Source organism: Cervus elaphus, chromosome 33 (genome assembly GCF_910594005.1).
Source record: "Cervus elaphus chromosome 33, mCerEla1.1, whole genome shotgun sequence".
Taxonomy (NCBI): Eukaryota; Metazoa; Chordata; class Mammalia; order Artiodactyla; family Cervidae; genus Cervus; species Cervus elaphus.
In genome coordinates this window covers 65,700,926-65,728,908 of record NC_057847.1, presented here as the reverse complement: position 1 = coordinate 65,728,908, position 27,983 = coordinate 65,700,926, and the positions used below count along the sequence as shown (strand labels likewise).

The window sequence follows — 27,983 nt, the reverse complement described above, 5'->3', positions numbered from 1 at the left end:
CAAAGCCAGCAACTTTGTCTATGATTGTGAGTTCTTACATGTTAGAAGGCAAGCATCGCCCTTATTATTCTACCTGGAAGAACTACTAATATTGTCATCCTGTCTTTTACAAATTTCATTTAAATTAGAATGGCTCCTGGAAAGGAGATCTATTTGGGGAGAAACAGTGTGTTGGTGGAAAACACCCAATGAATAAATACTGAGTTCTATTGTTAGGACAAACACCATCCTCTGCCATTTGGATGTGTATTTAAGAAATTTGTGACAGCTAATGAAACAGCTTAAATATCTATGGCACATGTGCCTACTGCGAAAATAAACCATCATGATTCATATGCAGGGACTGCTGCTGCTGCTAAGTCACTCCAGTCGTGTCCGACTCTGCGACCCCACAGACGGCAGCCCACCATGCTCCCCCGTCCCAAGCAGGGACTAGAGATCCTTAAAAGTTATTCCAGAAAAGCCTCAAGTTAAAACAAGCAAAACGGAAAAACTCATGAACAGGCAACAACTGTTAAAAGTAATTACAATATTGGATCTTGATTATAAGAGAGCAAATGAGATACAACTTTTTACAGATGCAAGAGTCTCTCTGACCAACATTTATCGTGGCTGGGATCAGGAAACAGAATAGAGAGAGATGATTTTTTTCCACACAATTTGTGACCCATAAATTATGAATTAAGCACTAATAGATAAAGCAGGGAGAAAATTAATTTAAGAGATGAGATCTATGTTACAATTCAGAGAGCTCTTTTCATTTGTGTGTGGGGGGGGTTACATTTTGAAGAGAGGCTTTACCAAACATCTGTCTTTCTCTGACATGAACTACAATTTCTAATTGTTTCCCTGAGGAGTCGGGCAAAGATGTTTGTGTCAAAGTTCAGAGGGTAAATTAGCAACACCGTCTCACCCATCTGGAAACATGCTGAACTTTCTAGATGACAGAAATGTTCTAAACAAACACTGTCTAATATGGTAGCTGCTGGTCATGTGTGGCTTTTCAACACCTGCAATCTGACGAGTTTGAAGTAGAAACTTACTTTAAAATTTCAATAGCGCCATTTGGCTAGTGGCTACAGTACTGTCCAGGCTAGTCTAGAGGATATCTGGCAGCTGGGGTTTATCCTTCACACACCGTGCACTGCCCCTGTGAAACCCCACATACTCCATGCTAGCTTGGTCTCAAAAGGGCTCTGAGCAAGGCTCATTGGAGCTTGTTTGAGCAAATATGCACATTAAGAGGATTTTTAAAAAAAAAATAGGCAATGGCAAATATCAGCTTTCCAGACCCCTCTGCCAATCCATGTGTCTTCCTGCACTCAGATACATTTTCTAGCGCTTTCTCAGGGACAGCTTCAAAATGATTCAAATGGTCTGACTTTCCATGACTTTGCCTGTTATAAAGGCAACTGAAAGAGTTTGGTGAGGACACTTGGACAAAGAGAACCTATAAAATACTGAGGCAGAGTGGAGGAAGTCTTAGCTTGTGAGGAGGCAGGTGGCATAGAGAGAGATATAAATTAAGCACAACAAACCCTGGCTGTTTTTTTTTTTTTATTACATAGTGTTCAAAATAAAGAAATGCTCTTTGGCCATTACATAAAACTCTACCTTGCTCATCATGGAGTGCAAAGGTACTAATACTGGTTCCCAAAGCAATCAATTATTTTCTGACTCCATTTCCCGGTTTCACTGAGTTAACCAGATGATACCTCTGATTGTTCCCTTTTACCTGTTTATTGTTTGTTGATGCATTTCTTTATCAAAATTATCTTTAACAAGTCAGAGATTTAAGAGACGTTCAATTTTAATGATACCCCTTGAGAGGGGAGAAAATGGATGTTCTGAGGCAGTATGTCTTGCCCATGAAGACAGTGGTAACTTTTGAACTTAAGTCACTTCTTGTCAATAGCATTTCAGTAGCGAAGACTGTTTTCCACAAAAACACGTACCTGGAGGAGGAGATCAGAAGTTGGTCTGACTCGCTGTTGGAAGAGGATGCTTAACGTTCGGTTCTGTTGTTCCAAATCAAACACTCTTGTTTTCAACTTTACACATTCCTCCCTCAGATCCTGCAAAAAACACATTGAAAGGGAAAAAAAGTCTATACTTGAAAGATAGTTTTGCATATTATAACCATATTTCACCTGCTATTTCAGACACATTGGTAAAAAACAGTATTTTTAGTCTTCAAGCTCCCAGAAATAAATCACACATAATATTTTCTTCCACAGTCCATTGTCCGATAGAATTATTATGTTCAGGAAAGCCAATATAAACAACAACAACAAAACAGCACCTTGAAATCAGAAATGCATTAATCTAGCATGCTAGTTTTAAAGATGGTAAATCTCAGCAACATAAAGTCAATTTAAGCTTCCACCTATATATTTGGCCTTTTCACTGTCTTCATAAAAGCAGTCATCAAGCACAAGCCACAAGAACAGTAATGTTTTTGCAGTGAATAGAGATTTGATGAACTAAAGAAACTATCACTTTTGACGGAGCCCTTCACTGTCATTTGTGGGAACGAGCTGAAATTCTCAATGTGGTTGCTAATCGAATCAGTGATGCATTTAGATGGAGTGAAGCATCTGTGAAGTGAAGGCTTACAAGGCCGCCTGGAACTTTCCCATCCTCTACACTAGTGGATTTCCGTATCTTTTGGGGGTGTTCTGGTGTCAGTGCTGGGGAGGAAGTGGAAGAACTGTACCTCGGCATCCCCTTAGAGCAGCTCTTTTGAATAATAGTTCAAACACCACCGAGAACTCTACCCCAGCTTTCATGAGGGGAGCTGAGAAAACAGAGCTTTAGGATTCTCTGGAATCCCACCAAGGAGCTTCCTTGGTGTAACAAACTTACAATTAAGATACTTGTACTGACATGTCTACATCCTCTGATGAGGTTCAAGAAAGACCAGGTAGAATAAAGCCCTAAGGCAAGGTTCTTCAAAAGCTGACCCTTTTCTCTATTTCAAACTTTATCTTACACTATTTCATGATTTTTTTTTTTAATAGGCTTCTGCTTTTAACATGTGAAGAACAAGGGTCTTCTTGTTCTCGAAAGTGCCATGCATTCTGACCCCATCCTTCCTGCCTCACCTCCCTCTGGCTTCTCATCCACCTCCTCATTCTTCCAGTCCAAGTTTGGCTCTTTGGGTAACATCCAGCTCAGATTCTGTCTCCTTCCTGATGCTTTAATCTGGCATCCTCCACTTTATCTGCTCCCTTTTCTGAACTCCAGTAAGCCCTCAATGCTTCTTCTGTGACATTTAATTAATGTCACATACAACTTTGTGTTGATTTTCTTTCATGCTTTGGACTTAATGCTGTCAATTAGGTAACATGTTCCTCAAAAAGCATAAGAAGATACAGAAACACCAGCATAAGCATATTATCTGACACTTTTCTTTCATCATCTAGTACAGGACCCCAAAGAGTGGTAGGAACTTAGTAAACTTCTGTGATTATGTTGTTAAAGGGGAAGATGATAGTGAATTCTTTTACTCTCTAGTGATGGTGGGATATACTACTAGTTTATCCATCTATATATTCTGATGTGGGGCAACTACAGGTTGGGCAACTAAGATCTTACTTAAGGCTCTGCAAGCAAGACAGGGTGCCGGCCCACAGCTCTGCTCCCCGAGTCACAGAGGTGAGTAGGTGTGAGCCATACACAACCAGGTGGCAACCTGAGTGTGCAGCTACAGAGAGATCTATTAAAATCTTCCAAGGCTTTACCCGAGGTGCATCACCATTTCCAGGCTTATCCAATCTATTTACAGAAGGCAAAGAGACAGTGCATGGTATAACAGCTCAATGCCCAGCTTATACTCCCCTCTCATTTTTAGGTAAATAGGAAGCCTATGCTTAGGATGTTTTCAACTGACGGCTGCCTACTAATGAAGAGCAGAGCAAAGGAATGTCACGTCAGAGCAAGGCACCCAGGTATAAGCTCTAGGAGGGCAGTGGCTGTAAAGTAGGGGCAGTGGGTGTGTGCACCCGTACACACGCATGCCACTTGCCGGAGGCTCTTTTGGAGGCCTCGGCACTGCTCACATTAAAAGGCTAGATTTGTTGTCTTTATTTAGAATTCAACCTCTGTGTTTCACTTATGCTAATTTTTGCTCTTAGCATGTATATAACACTCCCTGCTCCCAAACACTAATTGTTTTCACTACTGCTAATTAAGCAATTAATAAAACTTGACTGTGAGGTAAATAAATATTAATAGTACCTATTGGGTGGGAAAACACAATCATTCTCACTTTTAGGGGGAGGGGTGGAAACAGAAGCATATGAGTGTGGATCTGCAAGGAGAAAGGGAACTTGTAAGGAATACCAGCATTTATTTTTAGCAGCAAAACTGAAAATAAGTTGAAAAGATCTCTTCAGATGAGTTTAAAAAAAAAAAAAAAGGAAAAAAAATCAATATATTCTATAACGAGTTCTTGTACTAGTGCCCAAATTTCCATGGCCATTACTATTACTTAAGGCAGTAAAAGTTCATTAGCAGGAACACAATTTATTGACCTTGAGAACCATTTATCACTCTTGGCTTATCTAGATCAGTACACAGAAGAGGGGAAAACAAAGGGCTTTAGGAATGTGATGTAGGTCTTATCATCACTGACCAACAGACATGAGCTGCAGAGAAAATTTGTAGACATTAAAGAAATATTCTGTGTTGTTCTAACATTCTTCCTTTCTTCACTCAAGCTGTGGATGGTAAATGATGCCAGACAGCTCTCACCCCAAGAAACTGTAATCAAAACCATGTGTGTGCCCATGTGCATACACATAAGTCAACCAGACTGGATAGATGGAAAGAGAGAAAAACAACAACTTTTCTGACTACTACAGTGAGACCTGGGCAGAGAGTGTCAGCTGGCCGTCTTTTCTTCCTCTGGGCTCACAATGAGAACCCACTGACATAAAGGTGCATAGGACATTTTCAGGCTGGGTGAAAGAACCATTAATGCTGACTCTGTCAGTTATAGAGACGGGAACTACACTATGCCTCCCAGGAAAGGCATTAGAAACTAAAGAACTTTTCTGCTTAGATGCCAGCCTCTGAGATCATGGCTCCCCATAAGGGCTGGACCATCTGCCCTCACGCACAACCCTTCTTTTTCTCTGACTCCCTAGTATGTCTCAGGTCTCAAGAGGAGGACCTCACTGAAAATAAAATATAGGGTTGTGTCTTTTGAAGCAAAAAAAAGGGAATGTGTTGTATAATTGTTATCAAGAAGTAAACAATGCCAAAGATTTGACTACATTTCATCTCATGTAAGCAAGTGCAGTGGTCTTTGAGTTCAAGGAAATGACCGGTTTTATCTGTAATCTGCATGCCACTCTCAACTGAAAACAAAGTAAGACATTACAGCTGGATGTGTGGGGAAAATATACTCAGCAATGTCGTATACTGGTCTAAAAGGGTCCTGTGTATCTTAATGATCCCAAGCCACAACTTCCCTGGAGGATCCACACATAGCACTCCTAACAAGTTTCCTCTGTGCTTGGGCCTGAATGAGATTCTGGATTCGCTGCTATTCAATGCTATGGAGTATGGTTACTTTATGCACTTAGAGCAAAACCATTACCAGCTCCAGGCTAAAGGAAAGTTAGGAAAATGTTGGTTGCTTAGAAGCTTGAGGTATACTGATATTACTACTATATTATTGTTCAAAGCTATTGAAATTTGATTTTATCATGTAAAGTGCTATTATACTGGTATAACTATTTCAGAGGTAGTGTGTGTGTATTATGGGAATACACTGGATTGAGAGTTAAGGGGCCTGGACTCTGGTCCTTATTACCCACATGATCTTGAGGAAGTCACTTACTCTGGTTATGCCTCAAGTTCCCTCATCTGTAAATGGAGTTACTGCACAAAACCAGGCTTTCAAGAGAAGGGATGCCTCAGCTGCTTCGCGAGATGGCTTGTCAAGGGCCGCCACCTCAGTCCTTCCCTGAGACTTACTGGACACCACATCCACCAGCCCCTCCTTGTCACAATCCTTTTCAGTGTCTGTCACTCATATCCCTACCTCTTCTAAGAACGCTAATGTTGTTGTGTTAGTTGCTCAGTCGTGCCTGACTCTTTGAGACCCCATGGACTGCAGCCCACCAGGCTCCTCTGTCCATGAGATTTTCCAGGCAAGGATACTGGAGTGGGTTGCCATTTCCTTCTCCAGGGGGATCTTCCCAACCCAGGGATCAAACCCGGATCTCCTGCACTGCAGGCAGATTCTTTACTGACTGAGCTATAAGGGAAGCCCTAAGAATGCTAATACTTCAGTTAAAAAAAAAAAAAAAGCCACTGGTGGAAAAGATTGTTCACATCTCAGACCAATCAAGGACCTCAACATCAAACACTTAAAACGGTGAGACAGGTAACATAATTGTGTCACTGAATCAGGCCAGTTCTAATCAATGGGGAGTGCTGAGTCTTGTGGCAAACTAATATTGGAAGCCTTCATCCAAAAGGCATTCGGATTAAAACATTTTTAATCTGGGTGATGGCTAAACAGTTTGTGTAATTACAGTAAATTGAGCCTATTATCAAAGCTAGTTGACAAGCTCAAGATTAAATGTTCACTAAGGTCTCTGGAAATTGGGAAATTCTATCACCCAAAAATAAGACTGATTCTGAGAAAGCTTGATTTGGAAAGAGCTCCAAATTTACAGTCAGTTTTGACTCCATAAAAGTCAGATCCTGGATGTCCTTGCTAGCAAGGGCTGGCAATGCTTCCAAAAGTTTTAAGAAATCCACCTGTGACATTGCCCCTTTATTTCTTGCAATCACATGTAACTAATGATTGGATTTCAACCCATCTGTTGAATTTCACAGCGTTTCCCTGCTTGCTGAACTATAGTGGGGAAAACATTAAGTGATTGAAAGGGATTGTGGAAGCTGAATGGTGCAAAGGATAAGGGCATGGAGTATGAGTGCAACAACCCCAGGTTAATATGTGGGCTTTGCCACTTCTAGCAATTGGAACCATGGGGAAATTATCTTCATCGTCCTACTCACAAGACTGTGGTGAAAACCAAATGATTTTGCATTTAAAGTGCTAGACGTGGAGTCTGATTCCTTGTAAGAGCACAGTAAATATAAACAGACTCTAAGGAAACCAGATCCTACACACACCATTGCTAGAAAAGTGGACCCAGATGGCCCAACTGCTCTTTCTACAAGGGAAATACATAGAAGTTGGGAGTTCTTTTAGTTTAAAGCTACAAAATTGTGTTCTGCTTCTATCTGGATGGCTGTGTTGCTAGATTTCACCATATAAGAGCCTTAATTCTTGTCGGAAAATTAAAAAATACCATGAATATTTGGTTATTTTAAAGAACATGAAGATAAGACCGAGGTTGGTGATATACTGTAAAATAACTAGAGGGAAAAATGCCTTTCTTCCAATTTTGTGTTAGTGGCAAAAAAAAAAAAAAATTAAAAAAGAACATAAAAGAGTTAAAATTTCAGTGTGTGTAATTGTTTTAATGAAGACAAAATGTATTTCAGGCAAAAATATGAGTTTGGCTCAGATTATTGATTGCACTTACAGGCTTGGACCTATGATTTGGAGGCATAACTGGAACTGAGCTGTGTTTAATATTGTCACTTTAATGTTATTGATCTAAAGGAGGAACAGTCAGCTCTCTTAAGAGAACCATAGATTTTTGAGATAAACTGAATTACTTTACTAGGACATGATATGTATCAATACATTTAACAGAAACTGCTAAATTTATAGAAATAATTTTTTTTTTCCTATCAGTACTTAGAAAGGAAATATACTCTGTGACTTCAAGATGCTTATCAGGGCAAATTCACAGTATGCCAGCCAAGTACTTTTTCGGTTGCTGAGGGAGGAACAGAAGTCATGGGAGATTTGCTTTTGTGTCATAACAAATGATATATTCCATAACTGCATGGTTATGACTATAATTTCACCTCAAGGATTTGTGTGTGTGTTTATGTGTGTGACTTAGATAATTCACTCAAGATTTCTGTTTTTCACTCTGTACCAGCTATATCACTCTTTAGAATTAGGTTTCTCATCTGCTTTTGGAGTACATCTCATTTCCCATATTGTGCTCTTAATTAAAAAGAAATTTCAGTCTTTTTGTAGCAATTTTACAGTCTCTATAAAAACTGGGAGGTGCACGTTTCTGCAGAACATGATTCTTTTGGAATCTCTGAAAGCTCTGGCATCTTTTCCTGCTCACAGCGTCCCTGAGGTATGCTATCTCACAGTAGCACATCTTTTTGTGTCTTACTGCTTAACTGTACCAAGGTAGATTTATCTGTTTACTAGTTATTACTTGAATTTGTGTAGCTATTTTTTTGTGGCTGACCTGAAAGTTCCCATTTTCCTATATATTGGGCAAGACGGTTTTCTTTTCTCTTTTCGAAGCACCATTAAAAAAGACAGGCATGAGAAGTCTTTCAACAGTTACAGATAGAGCTGCAACAGTGCTCCCTGGCATTCCTAACATCTGTAATTAAATGAGAATTGAGTTTCCAACAGGAGGAGAGCAATTGAAAAGTTAAAGCCTTTGAAAAAGAAAAAGTATTCAAATACGCTGTGACAGAAATCATGATTTATCCTTCAACATCTGTTTCTCCCCTTCTTCTACAACCAGGTGACATTCACTTTTCACCTGGGCACATACCCAGAAGAAAGACTCCACTGTCGGCTTCCTTAAGTGTGGTTGTATAATTAAGGTTTGTTCAAGGAGATATAAATAGGGAGGTATGTAAGCTTTTAGAAGTCTCTCTTAAAACATAGCTGGTGTGTGTCTTTTACCCTCCTCCTTTTCTTTGGCTTTCATTTCCTCCTAATGGCTAAAACATGAATGTGATGACTGGAGGTAGAGCAGTCATTTTGGGCCATGAGGTAACTGTGGAAATGGAGGCCACATCCCACAGAATAACAAGATAGAAACCAATGATGCCTGGGACCCTATGAACTTTATGGAGCAAAGACATCATGCTGGCTATGTACTCCCCACCTGCAGATTTAGATCTAAGAAGCAAACAACTAATTTAATTTTATGTTAGCTGATTTAAGCCATCATTATTTCGGATTTTTGTTATTCACAATTGAATCTACTTCTAACCTAACAAGTGCACTCAACTCTCTCTTCATGTAATGTTAATGTAAGATCTGAACCAGTTAAAATCATTTGTACCAGGAAGCATGATATTTTGACAGTAGTTGGGGGAGAAAGTCTAGCAAAACTGTTATCATAATGCTTTTATAGCATACATTTAAAATAATATTTATTTAAGTACATTTGTGAGAAGTAGCCAACCCCTAAAATTGTTTTCAATTAAAAAAATAAAAATGCCGTAAGCGATTTTGCTCTCCTAAGCCAGATCTGCCTGAACAAGTCACATGTTCCAACATTTTCTTTTAAGAGGCTATCTCTGTTTCACAGAGCAGTAACTCAGAATAAACAAAATCAGAAGGAATCAGAATTCAGTCTCTCAGACAGATCATGGAAAGAGGTGCAAAATGTTCAATAAAATTCACCAAACTAGCTAAGTTTGGGCAAACTACCTGCATTTACCCATTCTGCCCCAATAACATGATCTGAAGGCAGAATAAGATGACAACAAAGGAGAAGGTATAAAAATTTCATGCTCAGAGACTAACATTTGTTTTTTCCCCAACTTATACAACTCTCTAAAAAAAAAAAAAAGGAAATTTGTGGAGAGAAGGCTTACGATCTACTCTCAGCAGCTTTCAAGTATACATATCAGCATTTGCTTTATCTTTACCACGAAGCTGTTCCTCTGGGAACAGCTCCTCCTGCTCCTTTTCATAGAGTGACCACAGCAATTCTGGGAGGTGGACGCTGCTATCTCTATTTTACAGAAGAGGAATTAAGGCCCAGAGAAGTTAAGTAATCTTCCTAACCTCAAAGATCTCTTGCTGAATTTTAGGCCTCTGTTAATGCTGTCCATCAGAGGCTATTCATTTTATAGGGGCCAGAGAAATCCATCAACTTACTTAACATTTACATTTACTAAATAAAAATGATAGGTTTGCTACTCATCTAGGTAGGCCCATGGAAATCTTTCATCTTCAAAAAGCTTTCTATTACTTTCCCAAGAGTTTAAATTTTATGAATCTATTGGTCATTGATGTTCATATGCCATCTAAAACGCATACAATTTTAACCTAACTGAATAAATGGAAAAGTATTGCAGCTATCAATCATAGTTTCCTTTAGTTTGACAATGTGAGTTCCAATCTATTCACTAAGTACTATGGAAATAATAAAGCTGGAAAGTGACCTACCTTTTGAGTGAGCAGAGCTTGCACAACCTGGTTGGCTACCTTTAAAAAATAAAGAAAAGAGTTGCTGATTATAATAATGAGACCTTATACGCACAGACTCTAATTTACCAATAAGTTTCCCAAAGCTAATGAGCTCCTCGTCTGGTCCTTTCCTCTACTTCTAGAGGATCTGATTCTTTTCATAATAAGCCTATCCTTCTAGGTAATATTTTGCATTTTCCAAAGGTGACCTTGTTGCTAATTAAGACGGTTAGGCTGGAAAGATCATTCATACCTTGACTTTTACATTTCCATATTTGGAAAAATTATATCCTTTCATATGTAAAGTACTTTAAGAAGGCTAAAAAATGATATAGCACAAAACATGATCCTAATTATCTGTACACAGTTTTACACTGCTGATTTATAATGCCCTTTGCCTCTCCTTTCCATTCTTTTGCTGTCTGACTATTTCATTGCCTGAAATTACTTGCAATAGAGGTAGGTGGAAAGTGCAGAATAGGGGCAACTCCTTCATATATATATGCTTCTTATATATGCTTTGCTTTCCTCCTCCACATCTTTGTTTATATTATCCTCTGTCATTACTACCTATAAGAGAGTCTGATAGTTGCTTACTGTATTCTTTATTTTTCCCTTCTTCCCCTGATTTTTTTGCCTGGATACATACAAATGCATTTCCCAACCTCCCTTGTCACTGTGTGACAAAATTCTGGCCCAATGAGTTGCAGGCAGTCTTATTTTCCTGGACTTATGGATAGGCAGTCTCATAAAAAAAGAGAGCCCATCCTTATTCTTTATTTTCCTAGCTGGGATATGAAAGTGATGGCTGGAGCTTTGGCAGCCATCTTGAAAATGAAAGTCACATACTAAGTACTTGGGTGCAGGAAAATAGAATGAGCCTTGTCCTGATGACGTATGGAATGCAGTTTCTATTTCTGAACTTATGTATGAGGTAGAAATAAAACAGCCACTGTCATGTTGAGTTTCTTCTAATATACAACTAAATAAAATTGTCACTTATTACTAGAACCCTAATTTTCTTCAGGTATCAGGCAGTTTGGGACAGTAGGAAAAGCTGGACCCTTCTTGGCCCTAGGAGGTGAATCTTGGTGTTGGTAATTTCATTCCCTTTCAGTGACTGGCTTAGGAGTGGGCATGTGACACAATTCCAGTTAAAGGCCATGTGAAAAATCAATAACATGTCCCTCATATTTCAAGGATCTGGCATTTTCTCCAGAAAACTATTCATCTTTCTACACGTATTTATACTAAGATTTCTTTTTCACCTGCAGATTTCAAAAACACTTAACAGACAGTCACTTATTAAACTTCACCACAATCTTAAAGTTATATATCCATGTGGCTACTATTGGTAAAATTATGGTAGATAGGCAAACTATATGGAATTTTTTAGTCAGTACATACACATATGATAAACATTTAGTGTGATAATTGAAACTGACAACATTAAAGACCAAGTCAGGTTATTTAAATATCCTAAATATTTCTGTCCATTCATTTCTTCCTTCACTTATCCAATATAAATTTGCAGAGTATCTATGATTGGGCTGTGTTTCTTGGTGGCAAAAGGAACAGAGCTGGTAAGAGGTAGGCAAGAACACAGTTATAAGTGTGATAAACTTGTAATCATCTTGCTAATTCTCACATTCAACCAAAGACTAAAGACCACACTTCTGTCTTCTCTTTCTCTTGATAACAATTTAAATTTTTGTTGATACTAAATTGTGTATGCTCATTTCTCTTTTTAGTATACTGGAATAGATTAAGGTAAAAACATTTTCATGGAATTTGCTTCTTGACTCAGTATTGACAAAATAGCATATCCTTAATGACAGCTGGCTACCAGTAAGCCTCGCTGAAAATTATAATAGAGGCTGTCATCTATTTGTGGTTAGCAGACATTCACACCACAAGTAGTAAATGACTAAAATCAGATTACCTATATAATTGATATGTACAAGAGGGAATTTTTTTCCTATCAGAATCCTTTTCAAATTTACATTGCTGACATTAAGTTTAAAAGAAAGGCTTTTTACTGAAACTAACTATAGTTTTGAAGAAAAAGTATTAGGTATTTCTTTTAGTCCAGTCCAAGTTAAAGAAGATATCTAAGAATTACTGTAGACTAAAATCAGTCATTTTCTGTAACTCGTGCTGGCTGTTTCTTTTTCTTTTATCACTTTATTTAATACACGATCACAATAGTGATAAATGTTACTCAGTCCACACAAATTGATCAATAGCATAATCTTGAAAATCTTTCAGTTTTTAAATGTTCATTCAAATTCATGAGCATTTAAAGTCAAACTACATACCATCTATTTTATTCTTGCAAATTAAAAAAAAACAAAACAGAAGAACTGAACTATTCATGCTGCTTAAGTCAGAAGCAATGTACCAAATTTAATTTATACCATAAATAATTTAATTCTTTTGTACAGCAACCTTTGGATTTGATTTACATTCTCATAAAACTGCCTAATATCAATATTTTCTTTTCTTCCTCAGAACTGGCCCCTCACTTAAACCAGTCTGTAGAATGGTGGTCACATAAAATAGCTCTCTACATGATTTAACAGGAGTCATAAATGAGTATCTTATCTGTAAAAGCCTGCAGGAGTAAATATGTTATATCTTTGCAATCCAAGTATGTTTGCCCTATAGGCTTACAGACTCTATTTGTGATACAGTTACTTTTGGCATGTATTTTGGACAATTGTTTGCTCTACCCGAAAACTGAACAAAGATACACAAATGCATTATTTCTTTACCTACTGACATGGGGTTCTTTACCCGGAAGGGCTCACAGGTTCTTTGCAGAAAAGCAGGCAAGTGATACAAATGCTTTCCTTGGTACTCTCTGTAAGGATAGTTTCTTGGGTTTTGTTAGGACTTTTAACAGCTAGGCTTCCCAGATGCATGAACAGAACAATTGTTCGGAGTTTGTGCCTGCAACCTCTACTAGTCTCACAAGATGATCCCTGGAAATGGGCCCCTGCCTTCATCATAGCATCCTGCCCTCAGCACTGGGGTTGCAAATAATCACACACTGCCAGGCCCAGCTAATGAAAACAAATACCTTCCAGTGTCAGCTGACAGCTTTCCTCTCCAAAGAAAGGAAAAAAAAAAAAAAAAAAAACGAGCAGCTGAGCTGGGTCACAGGGACCTGAGACACAGTGAGCAAAGCTGATGGTCCTAAAGCCCCTGGCTTGTTTGACAATGTCCCTTAGGCTCTTTGTGGAAAGCTCCGCCTTCACATCTAGGAGAGGAAGAGGGGTGGGTGGGCACTGCAGTACATCTCTTCTTTCCTCTCTGTAAGAATTCTCTCCGACAAGCCAGCTCCTCTGACACCTGGCTCATCTTGGACCTACACGCATCTCTGTTCTTCCCTGTCAGGTGCAGAGGGGTCTCAGAGTGGGTGGGCAGAGGAAGCAGAATCAGGGATGCACATCTGTCTGTTGTTTGACTGCACAACAGCCCCTGGGGCTGAATGAGAAGCCACATCTGGGAGTTCATTCCAGAGGGAGCCAATGCTCACCACATCCAGAAGACAACTGGAGATGGGGTCGAAGGCGCGCGAGTGAGGAACCCAGTGGACACCGTGCTTAAAGTCTCATCCTCCTGCCTGGTTGTCCTGCTTTCACCCTTTTATGCGCTTTACATGCAAAGCCACTGCCATGTCAGCCAGGTAATCAAAAATATTTTAGAAATTGTGCTTTGGAGAAGTTTTCTCTACTTTTGACCGTGGTTTATTGTAGGAAGACAGCTGGGGGCAAGTGCGAGGAGCACTGGTGGCAGAATCACAAGAAAATCCCAGGTTCCAATATTGCCCTGTGTTGACCAATCTCTGATATACACAGGGGTGGGACAGCAATCTAATTTTCCTCATCTGGAATGCAGGGGAACCGTCTGCCTCTGAAGTTGTTGTGAAAAAAGTATGAGATGACAGACATCATCTGAGAAACCACCTTGGACAGGACCTGATGAAAAATACCTGACAAAAATGTTAAATCTGAATCTGGTCACTCAAACCTTAGGAAGTAAAACGCATTTTCAGGTAAGCATTTAAGGAAGGATGGTTTGAGAAGAAGGCCTTTCATTTATAATGGGATGAAGTCTGTGTGTGTGTATTTGTGTGTAAAATACATGCATAAATAAAAATCACTAAGCATCTACATTATTTATTTACTCTGTAAAAAGAAATCCTGTAAGATCCTGGGAGTGGGAGAAATTCATCTAAATATGGATGTGGAATTCCAGCAAAAACTAATTTGGAAATTAATTTGCTGCTCATAATCTCCATTCGTTCATTTAGTTATTCAACACATATGCACTGAGTGACCTAGTCTGGGCCCAAGGATTGTGCTGAATATTGGAGAAATATTGTTAACGAGAACAAACTACTGCTAATGGTGGTTAGAGTCTAGAGCAGGCACAAGAAGTGGATTATCTGTTGATTTAATGATCCGTTCATGAAACAGACATGAAATGGACATTTGAAGCATGTGAGAGCCATGAGCAACACCATGTTTCATCTGTTTGTCAAGACATTGATTTTAAAGATGACTTAGGTCCCAGATGTGGTAGATGATTCAGCAATCCAGTCTTGGCATATCCCATAGGAATAAGAAAGAAAAGTAAAAACTGTTCTTAGCCTACTTATGCCTTTAGTTGGTCTTGCTTTAAAAGAAATTCTGATGCTTTTTTTTTTTTCTTTTTTCCTGAACTACACCCAGAGGTCTGGTTTTCCCTGTCCTTGTGCTCTGAAGTATAGAGTGTGGAAAAGTCAAAGAAGAACTCAAAAATACTCTGGTAACCCGGCTGACTATGAACTCTGGTCTAACTCTAATGGCCTGATGGGGAGGCAGGTTCTCCAACTTCTGTGTTTGGTGGCTTCACCTGGGAAGTTTTTTCAAATTGCCAGTTCTCTCACCCCTCATTCTGTTTAAGAGTAGCTGAGTGAAGTCTAAGAATCAAATTTTTAACAATTGAGACACCTCGTCGTGATGCAGAAGGGGCCTGGGGAAACAATTTGAGAAACACTGGGCTACGGTTTATTTTTTGCTCAGACCCTGTTAGGGAATTGGAAATAACTTTAAATTTCTGCATGGGTTCACCTGGCTCTTCTATCATCATACCCAGTTCGGTGGAGCTTTCATCCTCTAACAGATGCTTTCCGAAAATGCTCTCTAAAACACACATTCAGAGACGTAAGGGTAGTGGTTCTTAATCTTGGCTGAATATTATAAACCCCTGGAGTGCTTTAAAAAATTCTAATACTCAGGCTCTGATCTAGAGCAGAATCAGGTCAGAATCTCTGGGGACAGCTGGCTGTTCTTTCAAAGCTCCGCAGTACGTCCAATGTGCTGCTAAGAGTGAGAATCACTCACCTTTCTAGATCTGACTTCACCTGCTCCAGCTCTTTCTACTAAAGATGTCCTTTCAGTGTTGCCCTCTTTACCTCCTGCCCACCATTCCTCCTGACCTTTGGTGACTGTGCTGTCTGTTGTCCAAGTCCCCAGTGTAGCCCACTTCCTCTGTGAGTTTCCCTCACCTCCTTCCTCTGGGATTAACCATCTCCCTCACTTATCCTGCTAGGCTGGGGGCACCCTGAGATCCCAGAGCCTGGGCAAGGTTTGTATCTTACAAAGGTTTGGAGGACACAGCTGAATCTACCCAAATGCAAGACATTAGTTTGAGGAAGTTGTATGTGTCATTATACTTCTTTACTTGGGAATAAACTGGTCTTAAAGGAACTGGCCAGTGAACTGTCAAACAGCTGGACACATAAGCTAGGTGCAAACATGGAAACCTCTAGTCCCTTCCCTCACAATCAAGAGTGGTCCTTGGTTTTGCTTTTGTATTGCAAGGTGAGGAGATGAGGGTTTGGGTGGCAGCAGAGATGATGGTGAAGTGACAAAATGTGTGCACGTATTTGTATGTGTGAGTGTGTATCTATGGATGCATGTCTGTTCCTTCTGAATAAACACATCCTTTTATTAGGGAATCAGAGGAAATCTCTGACCCCCAAGTGCTTTCCCCAAATCCTCAATATGTTCTTCATTTCTCAGAAAATAAGAATCAGTGCAAAAGGGATTGAAGAACACTTCAAATTTACATTTTATCCACCTGTGTATATTTTATGAAACTAACAAGGAAATAACTTAACATGAGGCCTTACCTTGTTAGTTTGTTTAATTAGTACAAAAAGCCTGGAAAAGAATTTCCAGTTGGCATTATTACTACATTCAACTACCCCTTTGAGAGTGTTCTCTTGCAATGCATAGAAATGGATTGTCTCCCTTCCTGCAATTAGTTACAAAACAACTGGCATGTGTAATCAGGGGCCAGGATTCATGAATACAAAACATTTGTACTGCTCAGAGGTGGTTCTTTGTTACAAATCACCTCTTTGGCAACAGTTAATTTCTGCAATTAAGAAGGGAGAAATTCTCCCTCTGAAAATTCTGTCTTCAGTGGAAACTTTATACTAAATGATTCTGTGGGTGAAAACTTCGGTTTTGCCAGTCACATTCTAATGAAACCTTTAGGATGCAGGCATAGGGGACATATACAAAACAGACCCTGAGTTTCCATAAATAAATGCTGGGAGTTTTTTGACTGATGAGGAAGGATGACTTACGGGAAAACTGTGACACATTAAGTTTATGTGGTGTGATTCACGTAAATTTGACTTTTGAATAGGGATCCTCATTGGAAATTCCTGTGCAGGAGGTTAAGGTAGTACTTTGCTGATCAATGCATATGACCCAAGTACAGTATTTGTTCCTTGGATCTGTTCGGAATTTCTTGCCCTCAGCTTTGATTGGACCAAGAGCCTGGGGAACAGAGATGAGAGGGGCTGAACTGGCCTCACTAGACATGAGTCATTACGCCCCCTTTTATGTCAACTTATTTGAGTGATTCTTTTAACTCTGGACATTGTAAAGATTATTCTGAGTCCTTTCAAGTCTTGACAGGGCAGAGGGACTGCAAACACCATTTTGCTTGAGTAACTAATACATATAGCTGGAAAAGTGTTGGTCACTCAGTTGTGTCCGACTGTGATCTTGTGGACTGTAGCCCACTAGGCTCCTCTGTCTGTGGGATTCTCCAGGCCAGAATACTAGAGCAGATTGCCACGCCCTCCTCCGGGGGACCTTCCCGACTCAGGGATCGAACCTGGGTCTCCTGCATTGCAGGAAGATTCTTTACCATCTGAGCCACCAGGAAAGCCCCATATGGCTGGAGATATGAGACAATTAAAATATTAAATAACTAAAGAAAATATATATATTAAATAACTAAACAATTTTCTAGGGACTGTTTGAAGGTTCTTCAACAAGTGACTGTGAAGCAAGCAGTGCGTCTTATGAGGATGGCTCTCGGTTTGCAGGGTTCAACAGGATCATCTAGAGATCTTGCTTACACACAGATCACAGCCAGGCCCACCTCCCCTCCCAGAGTCTCTGATTCTCTACGGCTGGGCTTAAGAATTTGCATTTCTGGGGCTTCCCTTAGATTCCGTGCCCTGAAACAAGAGAAGCCCTTGGGCTACAACAAGAAAGAAGCCTCAGAGCTGCAGCTGGAGAAAGCCTACATACTGCAACAAAAACCCAGCACAGCCAAAATAAAATTTAAATTAAATTAAAAAAAATTTTGCATTTCTAACAAGTTCCCAGATGAGGCTGATGTTGCCAGTGCAGGGATTACATTATAAGAACCACTGGTGTAGGAAAATATCAAGCATATGTGGAACTCTGAGAGGAAACACCATTTCTAATTTTGAGGGAGAAGAGAAGCATATGGCAGAGGTGTCTATGCCACAACTGGGCTTTTTAATTGTGTTCTTTGTCATTTACTCCATCACCTTCATGGACAGTGGGGAGGGAAGAGGTAAGGAAGTCCAAGAGTGTTTGCTGGAAAAAGTTTCCCAGTTGATAGTGAAGTCGCTCAGTCGTGTCCGACTCTTTGCGACCCTGTGGACTGTAGCCTACCAGGCTCCTCTGTCCATGGGATTCTCCAGGCAAGAATACTGGAGTGGGTTACCATTTCCTTCTCCAGGGGATCTTCCCAACCCAGGGATCGAACCCAGGTCTCCTGCATTGGAGGCAGACGCTTTAACCTCTGAGCCACCAGGGAAGCCAAGTGAGGAGGAAAAGACTAAAGATACACTTCCAGTTTCCATCGCTCAGGAAGTGGAACGTGACTGAATATAATTTTTCTAATTTTCTTGAAATCTCAGTCAGCTCTATCATAACAACTATTAAACTGAATCTTCTAGAAGGATATGTGCAAGTTTTAGGGTATTGGGCAGATGACTGGAAGAGTCATCCCATTAAATGAATAACTCCAATTACCAACCAATCCCAGACGAGAGCTTGTCAGGGAGGTCACTGGCAGGTCCTGGCTAGGTGATACCAGAAGGATGGATGGTACCATCCCTGTCAGGTGTGAGAGGATGACTGAGAAGAAAATGAGGGCCCTGCGTGCTTTTCAATTTTCCTTCCCTTCTCAGGAATCTGAGATACCTGGTACTTTTGCTTTCACCTCTCCATCATCATCAAATCATATGCTCGTGGCTCTGTCTCCTTCCATTCTGCTCAAATTTTCTTCCTCACTTCCCTTTGTCTTCTTGGCTTGTTTTCAACCTACTGACTGATATTTTCCCTCTGGCTGCCAACTGTGAACACCGTCCCCACCCACTCTATCAAGGATTTTGCTTTTATTCAGAAATGGCATCCAATTGGAGACGATGCAGCATGCCCCGAGGCAGCTTTTCTCATTCACAGGCTGGGATCACACTTACTGGACAGGTGGAATTTATCATACAGTGAAGCATCTCCCAACCTATGCCCCGAGAATATTAAACAATAACCGAAAGGAATTTGTAGACACTTGTATAAGGATATAGGGAGGGAGGGGGAGGGGATGGACTGACCTTCCTTATCTGTACTCCTCGTTTACAACCTCCCTTTCAAGGACTAAATGCTAATGTTTGTTCAGGACTGGTAATAGACATATATTAAGATCTGACCAAGGAATCCTAAATAGTCCAGCCTCTTATCCAGAACCTCTCCGTTCCCCTTACCTCATCAAGACATCTCTCATACTGTTCCCTTTGATTTTCATTTTCCAAAGCCAATGCTGAATTCTCTGCCTGCAGTAAAGACACAAAAATAATACAAATAAATCAATGAAATGTTGTGTTACGTGATAACTTGTTCAATACAGTTACTAAATATATCTCCTCAGGATCCAAAACAATCTTGTAGAAGAATCTTTGACGAGTTTGTTCTAAGTACTATTATAAATCTCTCAGGGATGACTTCTGTCTTATCGCTCACAAAAAGGCATTAGGGCTTAAAGAAATGCAAAACTTGATATTCTGAACAGGTAGAAAATCAAATCATGGCCTGATGTGAAAGTGTTCTGTAAAAAAGATTACAATGTTTATTTCATTCTATGAAAATGTAAATGGCAGAAATGCCTTAATCTACTTCATTAAGACCTGTCATAGATTCATAACCTGATATTTGTTTAGGTCACAGAAGAGAATCTCAGGTAAATTCATGAAAGCATAATTCCAAATGCAGACTAAACATGTTGTTTTCCTGGTTAATCAATGACTTTTGAACATGAGAATACAATGAGAAATTCAACTGAACTGTACTTGAGTCCCTCCCCTCTCCCCTTGCCTTCTTAAAAGTACTGCTTTCCTGCTCCTCAGAGCCTTGTAGGTACCTGAATGCTAAATAAGGTATTACAGGATCCTAGGTTGAATATGGTTACTAGGTTATTAGCAAAATAACAAGGAAACAAAAACATTCAGTGTAAACACATTAGGTTTTGGAAGAAGCATGGAGTGATGGCATGAGAACTGCCCTCTGCGTCTGGTGACCCGTCTTCACTCCCGCCGCTGCTGACCCTGGCCTGAATCCTAAACTGTGTAAGTTAACCTGTCCCACGGCTGCCATATCCACTGTCTCAATCCCCTAAGGCAACCTTGCTTCTCTCCCCTTCATGACAGCCCTCCTTGACATTTAGAAATGGGGATATAGATCTCAGAATCACCATTTAGAAATGGGGATATAGATCTCAGAATCATTTTTTTCAAAACTATGGTATGATTTTTAGGAGGTATTGATACATAGATCCACATTTTCTATTTAGATTCTTTCCACCAGACTTAAAAAAAACTTTTTATTTGGAAGTAATTTCAAACTTGCAGATGATGTTCAAGAATAGATGAACTGCCATATACCCTTTCCTCAGATTCACCTATTTTGCCAGATTTTCTGTATCATTTTCTTCTCTTTCAATTTTTTTTCCTGCAACTCTTTATCCCTAACTACTTCTGTATATACTTTCAATAATGAAGACAATCAGTATAGTTTTCAAAATCAGGAAATGCAATGTTGATTAACACAGCACAGTCTGTTTCTATAGTCCTTATTCCATTCATCCATTGTCCCAATAATGTCATTATGGCAATTTTTTTCTCCAACCCAGAATCATATCCAGGATCAGGCATTGCATCTGTTTGTCATTCATCCAAGAGAATGTAATCTGAAAGAGCTGTCTTTCATGATTCCTTCCTTCCATTTTGTTTTTTTTTAATAGTAACAGACAATTACATTGTGGAATGTCCCTTAATTTAGGTTTTTTTCAAGTTTCCTTCTGTAAACTTGGCAATAATGGAACAGAAATGATATTGCATCTTTCTTAGTGCCTTGTATCAGGCTCCTGTATGTCTATCTGTCCCATATTTGGATATGTTAACTTTGATCACTTGGTTAAGGTGGGGTCTACCAAATCTCTCCATGATAAATTTACTACCTTTCTATTTTTAATTAAGTAAACTGGGGGTAGGTACTTGGGACTGAAAACTCCTATCCCACATCAAACTTTTATCTACTTGTTTTAGTAACCATCAATGAATCTTGCCTGAATCAATAATTATTTTGGCTGAGAATGATGATTTCTATAATTTTTCTACCTACATTTATGAGTTTGCATGATATTTTAAGGAAGTATTTTTCCTATTTATTTATCAGTATGAATACATGGATTCTTTTATTATTCAGAGGGTTATAAGTCTTTAGGTATTTATTTTGATGCTCAAATTTTCTCAGTTTTGGGAAGGTGACTCTCTTTAAGCTGTGCCCTTTAACATATTCCCTTCATTTTTAAGACATGTTCTTGCTTTTTTGGCAAATGGAAATATTCCATATCCATTTTGCTTGTCTGTTGTTCCATCCCTGAAATCAGCCATTTCTCATAGGAATCCTGCTTATTTTTAGTGGGGCAATGATATTTGGAAACTAAAATCTGGATATTAATACATGCCAATTACCACTGAGGAATCCTTGCTTTTAGTTCCTTTCAGTGGAAGGATTTCTTCTTCTTTCTCTTTCTCTTCCCCTTTCCCACCCTCTCTTCCTAGACACACACACACACACACACACACACACACACTTCCTGCTTGTTCTTCCCTTTTCATATTTGTATCTTTATTTTTTAGAGGGCATGGGTTGCTGACATCATTATATTAACTCATTTCTTCAATCCCACAGTGTGTGCAAAATAGTCACACTACAAAAAATAATACTGACATATATACACTGCTGCTGCTGCTGCTGCTAATTCGCTTCAGTCGTGTCCAACTCTGTGCGACCCCACGGACGGTAGCCCACTCTGTATAAAATAAATAACCAATGAGAACCTACTATATAGGACAGGAAACTCTACTCAGTGCTGTGTGGTGACCTAAATGGGAAGGAAATACAAAAAAGAGGGGATGTATGTATACGTATGACTGATTCTCTTTGCAGTACAGCAAGAAGCAACATTATAAAGCAATGACACGCCAAAAAAATTTTTAATAAAAAAACAGTACCAAGAAGAATTCATAATTTATTTTCCCTTTAGAATGCAGGGATTTAGTAAAAAATTCAGTGTCTAAAAGATACTAAAAGATATACCCATCTGGATGCAGAGTTCCAAAGAATCGAACCGAGAGCTAAGAAAGCCTTCCTAAGTGAAAAATGCAAAGAAATAGAGGAAAACAACAGAAAGGGAAATACCAGAGATCTCTTCAAGAAAATGAAATACCAAGGGAACATTTCATGCAAAGATGGGCACAATAAAGGACAGAAATGGTATGGACCTAGCAGAAGCAGAAAATATTAAGAAGAGGTGGCAACAATACACAGAAGAACTATACAAAAAAAGATCTTCACTACCTAGATAACCATGATGGGGTGATCACTCACCTAGAGCCAGATATCCTGGAGTGTGAAGTCAAGTGGGTCTTAGGAAGCATCACTAGGAACAAAGCTAGTAAAGGTGATAAAATTCCAGTTGAGCTATTTCAAATCCTAAAAGATGATGCTGTGAAAGTGCTGCACTCAATATGCCAGCAAATTTGGAAAACTCAGCAGTGGCCACAGGACTGGAAAAGGTCAGTCTTCACTCCCATCCCAAAGAAAGGCAATGCCAAAGAATGTTCACGCTACTGCACAATTGCACTCAGCTCACATGCCAGCAAAGTAACGCTCAAAATTTTCCAAGCCAGGCTTCAACAGTACATGAACTGTCAACATCCAGATGTTTAAGCTGGATTTAGAAAAGGCAGAGGAACCAGAGATCAAATTCCAACATCCATTGGATCATGGAAAAAGCAAGAGAGTTCCAGAAAACATCTACTTCTGCTTTATTGACTACGCCAAAGCCTTTGACTGTATGGATCACAACAAACTGTGGAAAATTCTTAAAGAGAAGGGGATACCAGGCAATCTTACCTGCTTTCTGAGAAATCTGTATGCAGATCAAGAAGCAACAGTTAGAACCAGACATGGAACAACGGACTAGTTCCAATTTGGGAAAGGAGTAAGTCAAGGCTGTATATTGTCACCCTGCTTATTTAACTTCATATGCAGAGTACATCATGTGAAATGCTGGACTGCATGAAGCACAAGCTGGAATCAAGATTGCCAGGAGAAATATCAATAAACCCATATATGCAGATGACACAATCCATATGGCGAAAGTGAAGAAGAACTAAAGAGCCTCTTGATGAAAGGGAAAGAAGAGAGTGAAAAAGCTGGCTTAAAACTCAACATTCAAAAACCAAAGATCATGGCATCCAGTCCCATCACTTCATGGCAAATAGATGGGAAAACAATGGAAACAGTAAGAGACTTTATTTTCTTGGGCTCCAAATCACTGCAGATGGTGACTGCAGCCATGAAATTAAAAGATGCTTGCTCCTTGGAAGAAAAGCTATGACCAACTTAGACAGCATATCAAAAAGCAGAGACATTCCTTTTCCGATAAAGGTCCATCTAGTCAAAGCTATGATTTTTCCAGTAGTCATGTATGGATGTGAGAGTTGAACTATAAAGAAAGCTGAGCACCAAAGAATTGATGCTCTTGAACTATGGTGTTGGAGAAGACTCTTGAGAGACCCTTGGACTGCAAGGAGATCCAATGAGTCAATCCTAAAGGAGATCAGTCCTGAATATTCACTGGAAGGACTGATGCAGAAGCTGAAACTCCAATACTTTGGCCACCTGATGCAAAGAACTGACTCACTGGAAAAGACCCCAATGCTGGGAAAGGTTGAAGGCAGGAGGAGAAGGGGACGACAGGGGATGAGATGGCTGCATGGCATCACTGACTCAATGGACATGAGTTTGAGCAAGGTCTGGGAGTTGGTGGTGGACAGGGAAGCCTGGTGTACTCCAGTCCATGGGGTCACAAAGAGTCGGACATGACTGAGCAACTGAACTGAAAAGATACTAGACTGGCTCTTCCCCACCTCTTCCACCTTAGTGTGGTTATGTTCTTAATTTTAAAATGTATTTTCATTTCTTTAGGTAAATATGCTCCTAAGTATTTTATTCTTTTTGTTGCAATTCTGAATGTATTGTTTCCTTAATTTCTCTTTCTGTTTTCTCATTGTTAGTGTATAGGAATGCAAGGGATTTCTGTGTGTTAATTTTATATCCTACAACTTTACTATATTCATTGATTAGCTCTAGTAATTTTCTGGTAGAGTCTTTAGGGTTTTCTATGTACAGGATCATGTCATCTGCAAACAGTGAGAGTTTTACTTCTTCTTTTCCTATCTGGATTCCTTTTATTTCTTTTTCTGCTCTGATTGCTGTGGCCAATACTTTCAAAACTATGTTGAATAGTAGTGGTAAGCGTGGGCACCCTTGTCTTGTTCCTGACTTTAGGGGAAATGCTTTCAATTTTTCACCATTGAGGATAATGTTTTCTGTGGGTTTGTCATATACAGCTTTTATTATGTTGAGGTATGTTCCTTCTATTCCTGCTTTCTGGAGAGTTTTTATCATAAATGGATGTTGACTTTTGTCAAAGGCTTTCTCTGTATCTATTGAGATAATCATATGGTTTTTATCTTTCAATTTGTTAATGTGGTGTATTACATTGATTGATTTGTGGATATTGAAGAATCCTTGCATTCCTGGGATAAAGCCCACTTGGTCATGATGTATGATCTTTTTAATATGTTGTTGGATTCTGTTTGCTAGAATTATTTTAAGGATTTTTGCATCTATGTTCATCAGTGATATTGGCCTGTCAATGAATATAGTAAAGTTGCAGGATATAAAATTAACACACAGAGATCCCTTGCATTCCTATACACTAACAATGAGAAAACAAAGAGAAATTAAGGAAACAATACCATTCTCCATTGCAACAAAAAGAATAAAATACTTGGGAGTATATCTACCTAAAGAAACAAAAGAACTGTATGTGGAAAACTATAAAACACTGATGAAAGAAATCAAAGAGGACACAAACAGATGGAGAAACATACCGTGTTCATGGATTGGAAGAATCAATATTGTCAAAATGGCTATACTACCCAAAGCAATCTATAGATTCAATGCAATCCCTATCAAGCTACCAATGGTATTTTTCACAGAACTAGAACAAATAATTTCACAATTTGTATGGAAATACAAAAAACCTCGAATAGCCAAAGCAATCTTGAGAAAGAAGAATGAAACTGGAGGAATCAACCTGCATGACTTCAGACTCTACTACAAAGCCACAGTCATCAAGACAGTATGGTACTGGCACAAAGACAGAAATATAGACCAATGGAACAAAATAGAAAGCCCAGAGATAAATCCATGTACCTATGGACACCTTATCTTCAACAAAGGAGGCAAGAATATACAATGGAAAAAAGACAACCTCTTTTAACAAGTGGTGCTGGGAAAACTGGTCAACCACTTGTAAAAGCATGAAACTAGAACACTTTCTAACATCATACACAAAAATAAATTCAAAATGGATTAAAGATCTACATGTTAAGACCAGAAACTATAAAACTCCTAGAGGAGAACATAGGCAAAACACTCTCTGACATACATCACAGCAAGATCCTCTATGACCCACCTCCCAGAATATTGGAAATAAAAGCAAAAATAAACAAGTGGGACCTCATTAAACTTAAAAGCTTTTGCACAACAAAGGAAACTATAAGCAGGGTGAAAAGACAGCCTTCAGATTGGGAGAAAATAATAGCAAACGAAGGAACAGACACAGGATTAATCTCAAAAATATACAAGCAACTCCTACAGAGCTCAATTTCAGAAAAATAAATGACCCAATCAAAAAATGGGCCAAAGAACTAAACAGACATTTCTCCAAAGAAGACATACAGATGGCTAACAAACACATGAAAAGATGCTCAACATCACTCATTATCAGAGAAATGCAAATCAAAACCACAATGAGGTACTACTACATGCCAGTCAGAATGGCTGCTATCCAAAAGTCTACAAGCAATAAATGCTGGAGAGGGTGTGGAGAAAAGGGAACCTTCTTACACTGTTGGTGGGAATGCAAACTAGTACAGTCACTATGGAGAAGTGTGGAGGTTCCTTAAAAAACTGGAAATAGAACTGCCATATGACCCAGCAATCCCACTGCTGGGCATACACACCGAGGAAACCAGATCTGAAAGAGACACGTGCACCCCAATGTTCATCGCAGCACTGTTTATAATAGCCAGGACATGGAAGCAACCTAGATGCCCATCAGCAGACGAATGGATAAGGAAGCTGTGGTACATATACACCATGGAATATTACTCAGCCATTAAAAAGAATTCATTTGAATCAGTTCTAATGAGATGGATGAAACTGGAGCCCATTATACAGAGTGAAGTAAGCCAGAAAGATAAAGACCAATATAGTATACTAACGCATATATATGGAATTTAAAAAAATAGTAACAATAACCCTATATGCAAGACAGAAAAAGAGACACAGATGTATAGAACAGACTTTTGGATTCTGTGGGAGAAGGCGAGGGTGGGATGATCTGAGAGAATAGCATTGAAACATGTATATTATGAAGTGTGAAACAGATCACCAGCCCAGGCTGGATGCATGAGACAAGTGCTCAGGGCTGGTGCACTGGGAAGACCCAGAGGGATGGGATGGGGAGGGAGGTGGGAGGGGGGATCAGGATGGGGAATACATGTAAATCCGTGGCTGATTCATGTCAATGTATGGCAAAAACCACTACAATATTGTAAAGTAATTAGCCTCCAACTAATAAAAATAAATGAAAAAAATGTATTTTTACATACAGTTCATTTGTTTCTGATGGCATTCAAGTTTAATTTCTCATCTTGTTGCTATCATGTTATTTTTTGAATATGAGAAACATGAACATGATTCCAAAAGTCAAAGTACCTTAAAAGGAGCAAAGTGTCGCTTCCTTTCCTATCTCTTTGATACCACCCATCCACCTCTTACAGGTCCTTTCATTGCTCCCTCTGTTGCTACCATCTGGTTACAATTCTATGCCTTGCCTCTTCCTATTACACATGCAACAATCAACGGTCCTTGCCTCATTCCTTTCCCCAACCAACTCTCCAGTACATTCTTTCTGCTTTATCAGAGTCTATCACTTTCACATACTATTCCTCCAGCCTTGCGCTATATACCCTTGTTTTAGCTTCTTTACCGGATGATGATGGAGGAGGTTGGTCTATTTCCATAGCATCTCGAAATTTTCCGTCATCTTTTCCCCTTCACATTCATATCTCTGAACAGTACATTTTCTCTTTGCCCTCTTCTCCCTAGAATTACTACCTTGCTGAGATGGTCACCTTAGGTTGTACACACTTTTAAGCCCTGTCCGACAGCCAATACTGAGATCTGAGCTTGTGGTGTCAGGCCGTCTCATTCTGAAAGTGCTCTCCTTGTACCATGTGCTACCATCCTGCCCTGGGACACCAGGCTTGCTGCAGGCAGTGTTGTGGGTATTTGGTGTTTATTTTTCCATGTACAGCAGCTGAAGTTCTAGTGTTCCGTTTTCTGGAACACAGAAGGTATGGGTTTTGTGTGGTTTTACCAGTGCTTTGATGATTTGAATGTTGTTGGAATTTTTGGGGGGCAGATGTATGAAAAGTTTTAGACTTATACCCATTTGTTACTTGACAAGCAAAGCCAGTGGTGTGACTGAACTAGGATGGGGCACAAAAGCTGAAGAAAATGACAGGAAACAGGCTGTTTCAAGGTGCTCTTGCCACTGTCAGATCATTTTGACCTTGTCATCTTTCAAGTCCAAGGATTCAAACCTCTGT

General features: G+C 39.4%; 1 protein-coding gene and 1 non-coding gene across 4 annotated transcripts in view; both read right to left on the bottom strand.

Annotated features, from left to right (window-relative positions):
* NCKAP5 (NCK associated protein 5) overlaps positions 1 to 27,983 on the bottom strand; it is a 1,015,164-nt gene that overhangs the window by 216,176 nt on the left and 771,005 nt on the right. For all 3 annotated transcript variants that reach the window (XM_043894066.1, XM_043894065.1, XM_043894067.1), the window contains 3 exons: positions 19,434 to 19,502; positions 10,319 to 10,357; positions 1,956 to 2,075 (listed from right to left, as the gene is read on the bottom strand). In XM_043894066.1, the coding sequence (XP_043750001.1) occupies positions 1,956 to 2,075; positions 10,319 to 10,357; positions 19,434 to 19,502 (228 nt within the window). The remainder of the gene's footprint in view (positions 1 to 1,955; positions 2,076 to 10,318; positions 10,358 to 19,433; positions 19,503 to 27,983) is intronic.
* TRNAW-CCA lies at positions 18,413 to 18,484 on the bottom strand. Its single transcript has one exon. It is a non-coding gene; the product is annotated as a tRNA-Trp (tRNA).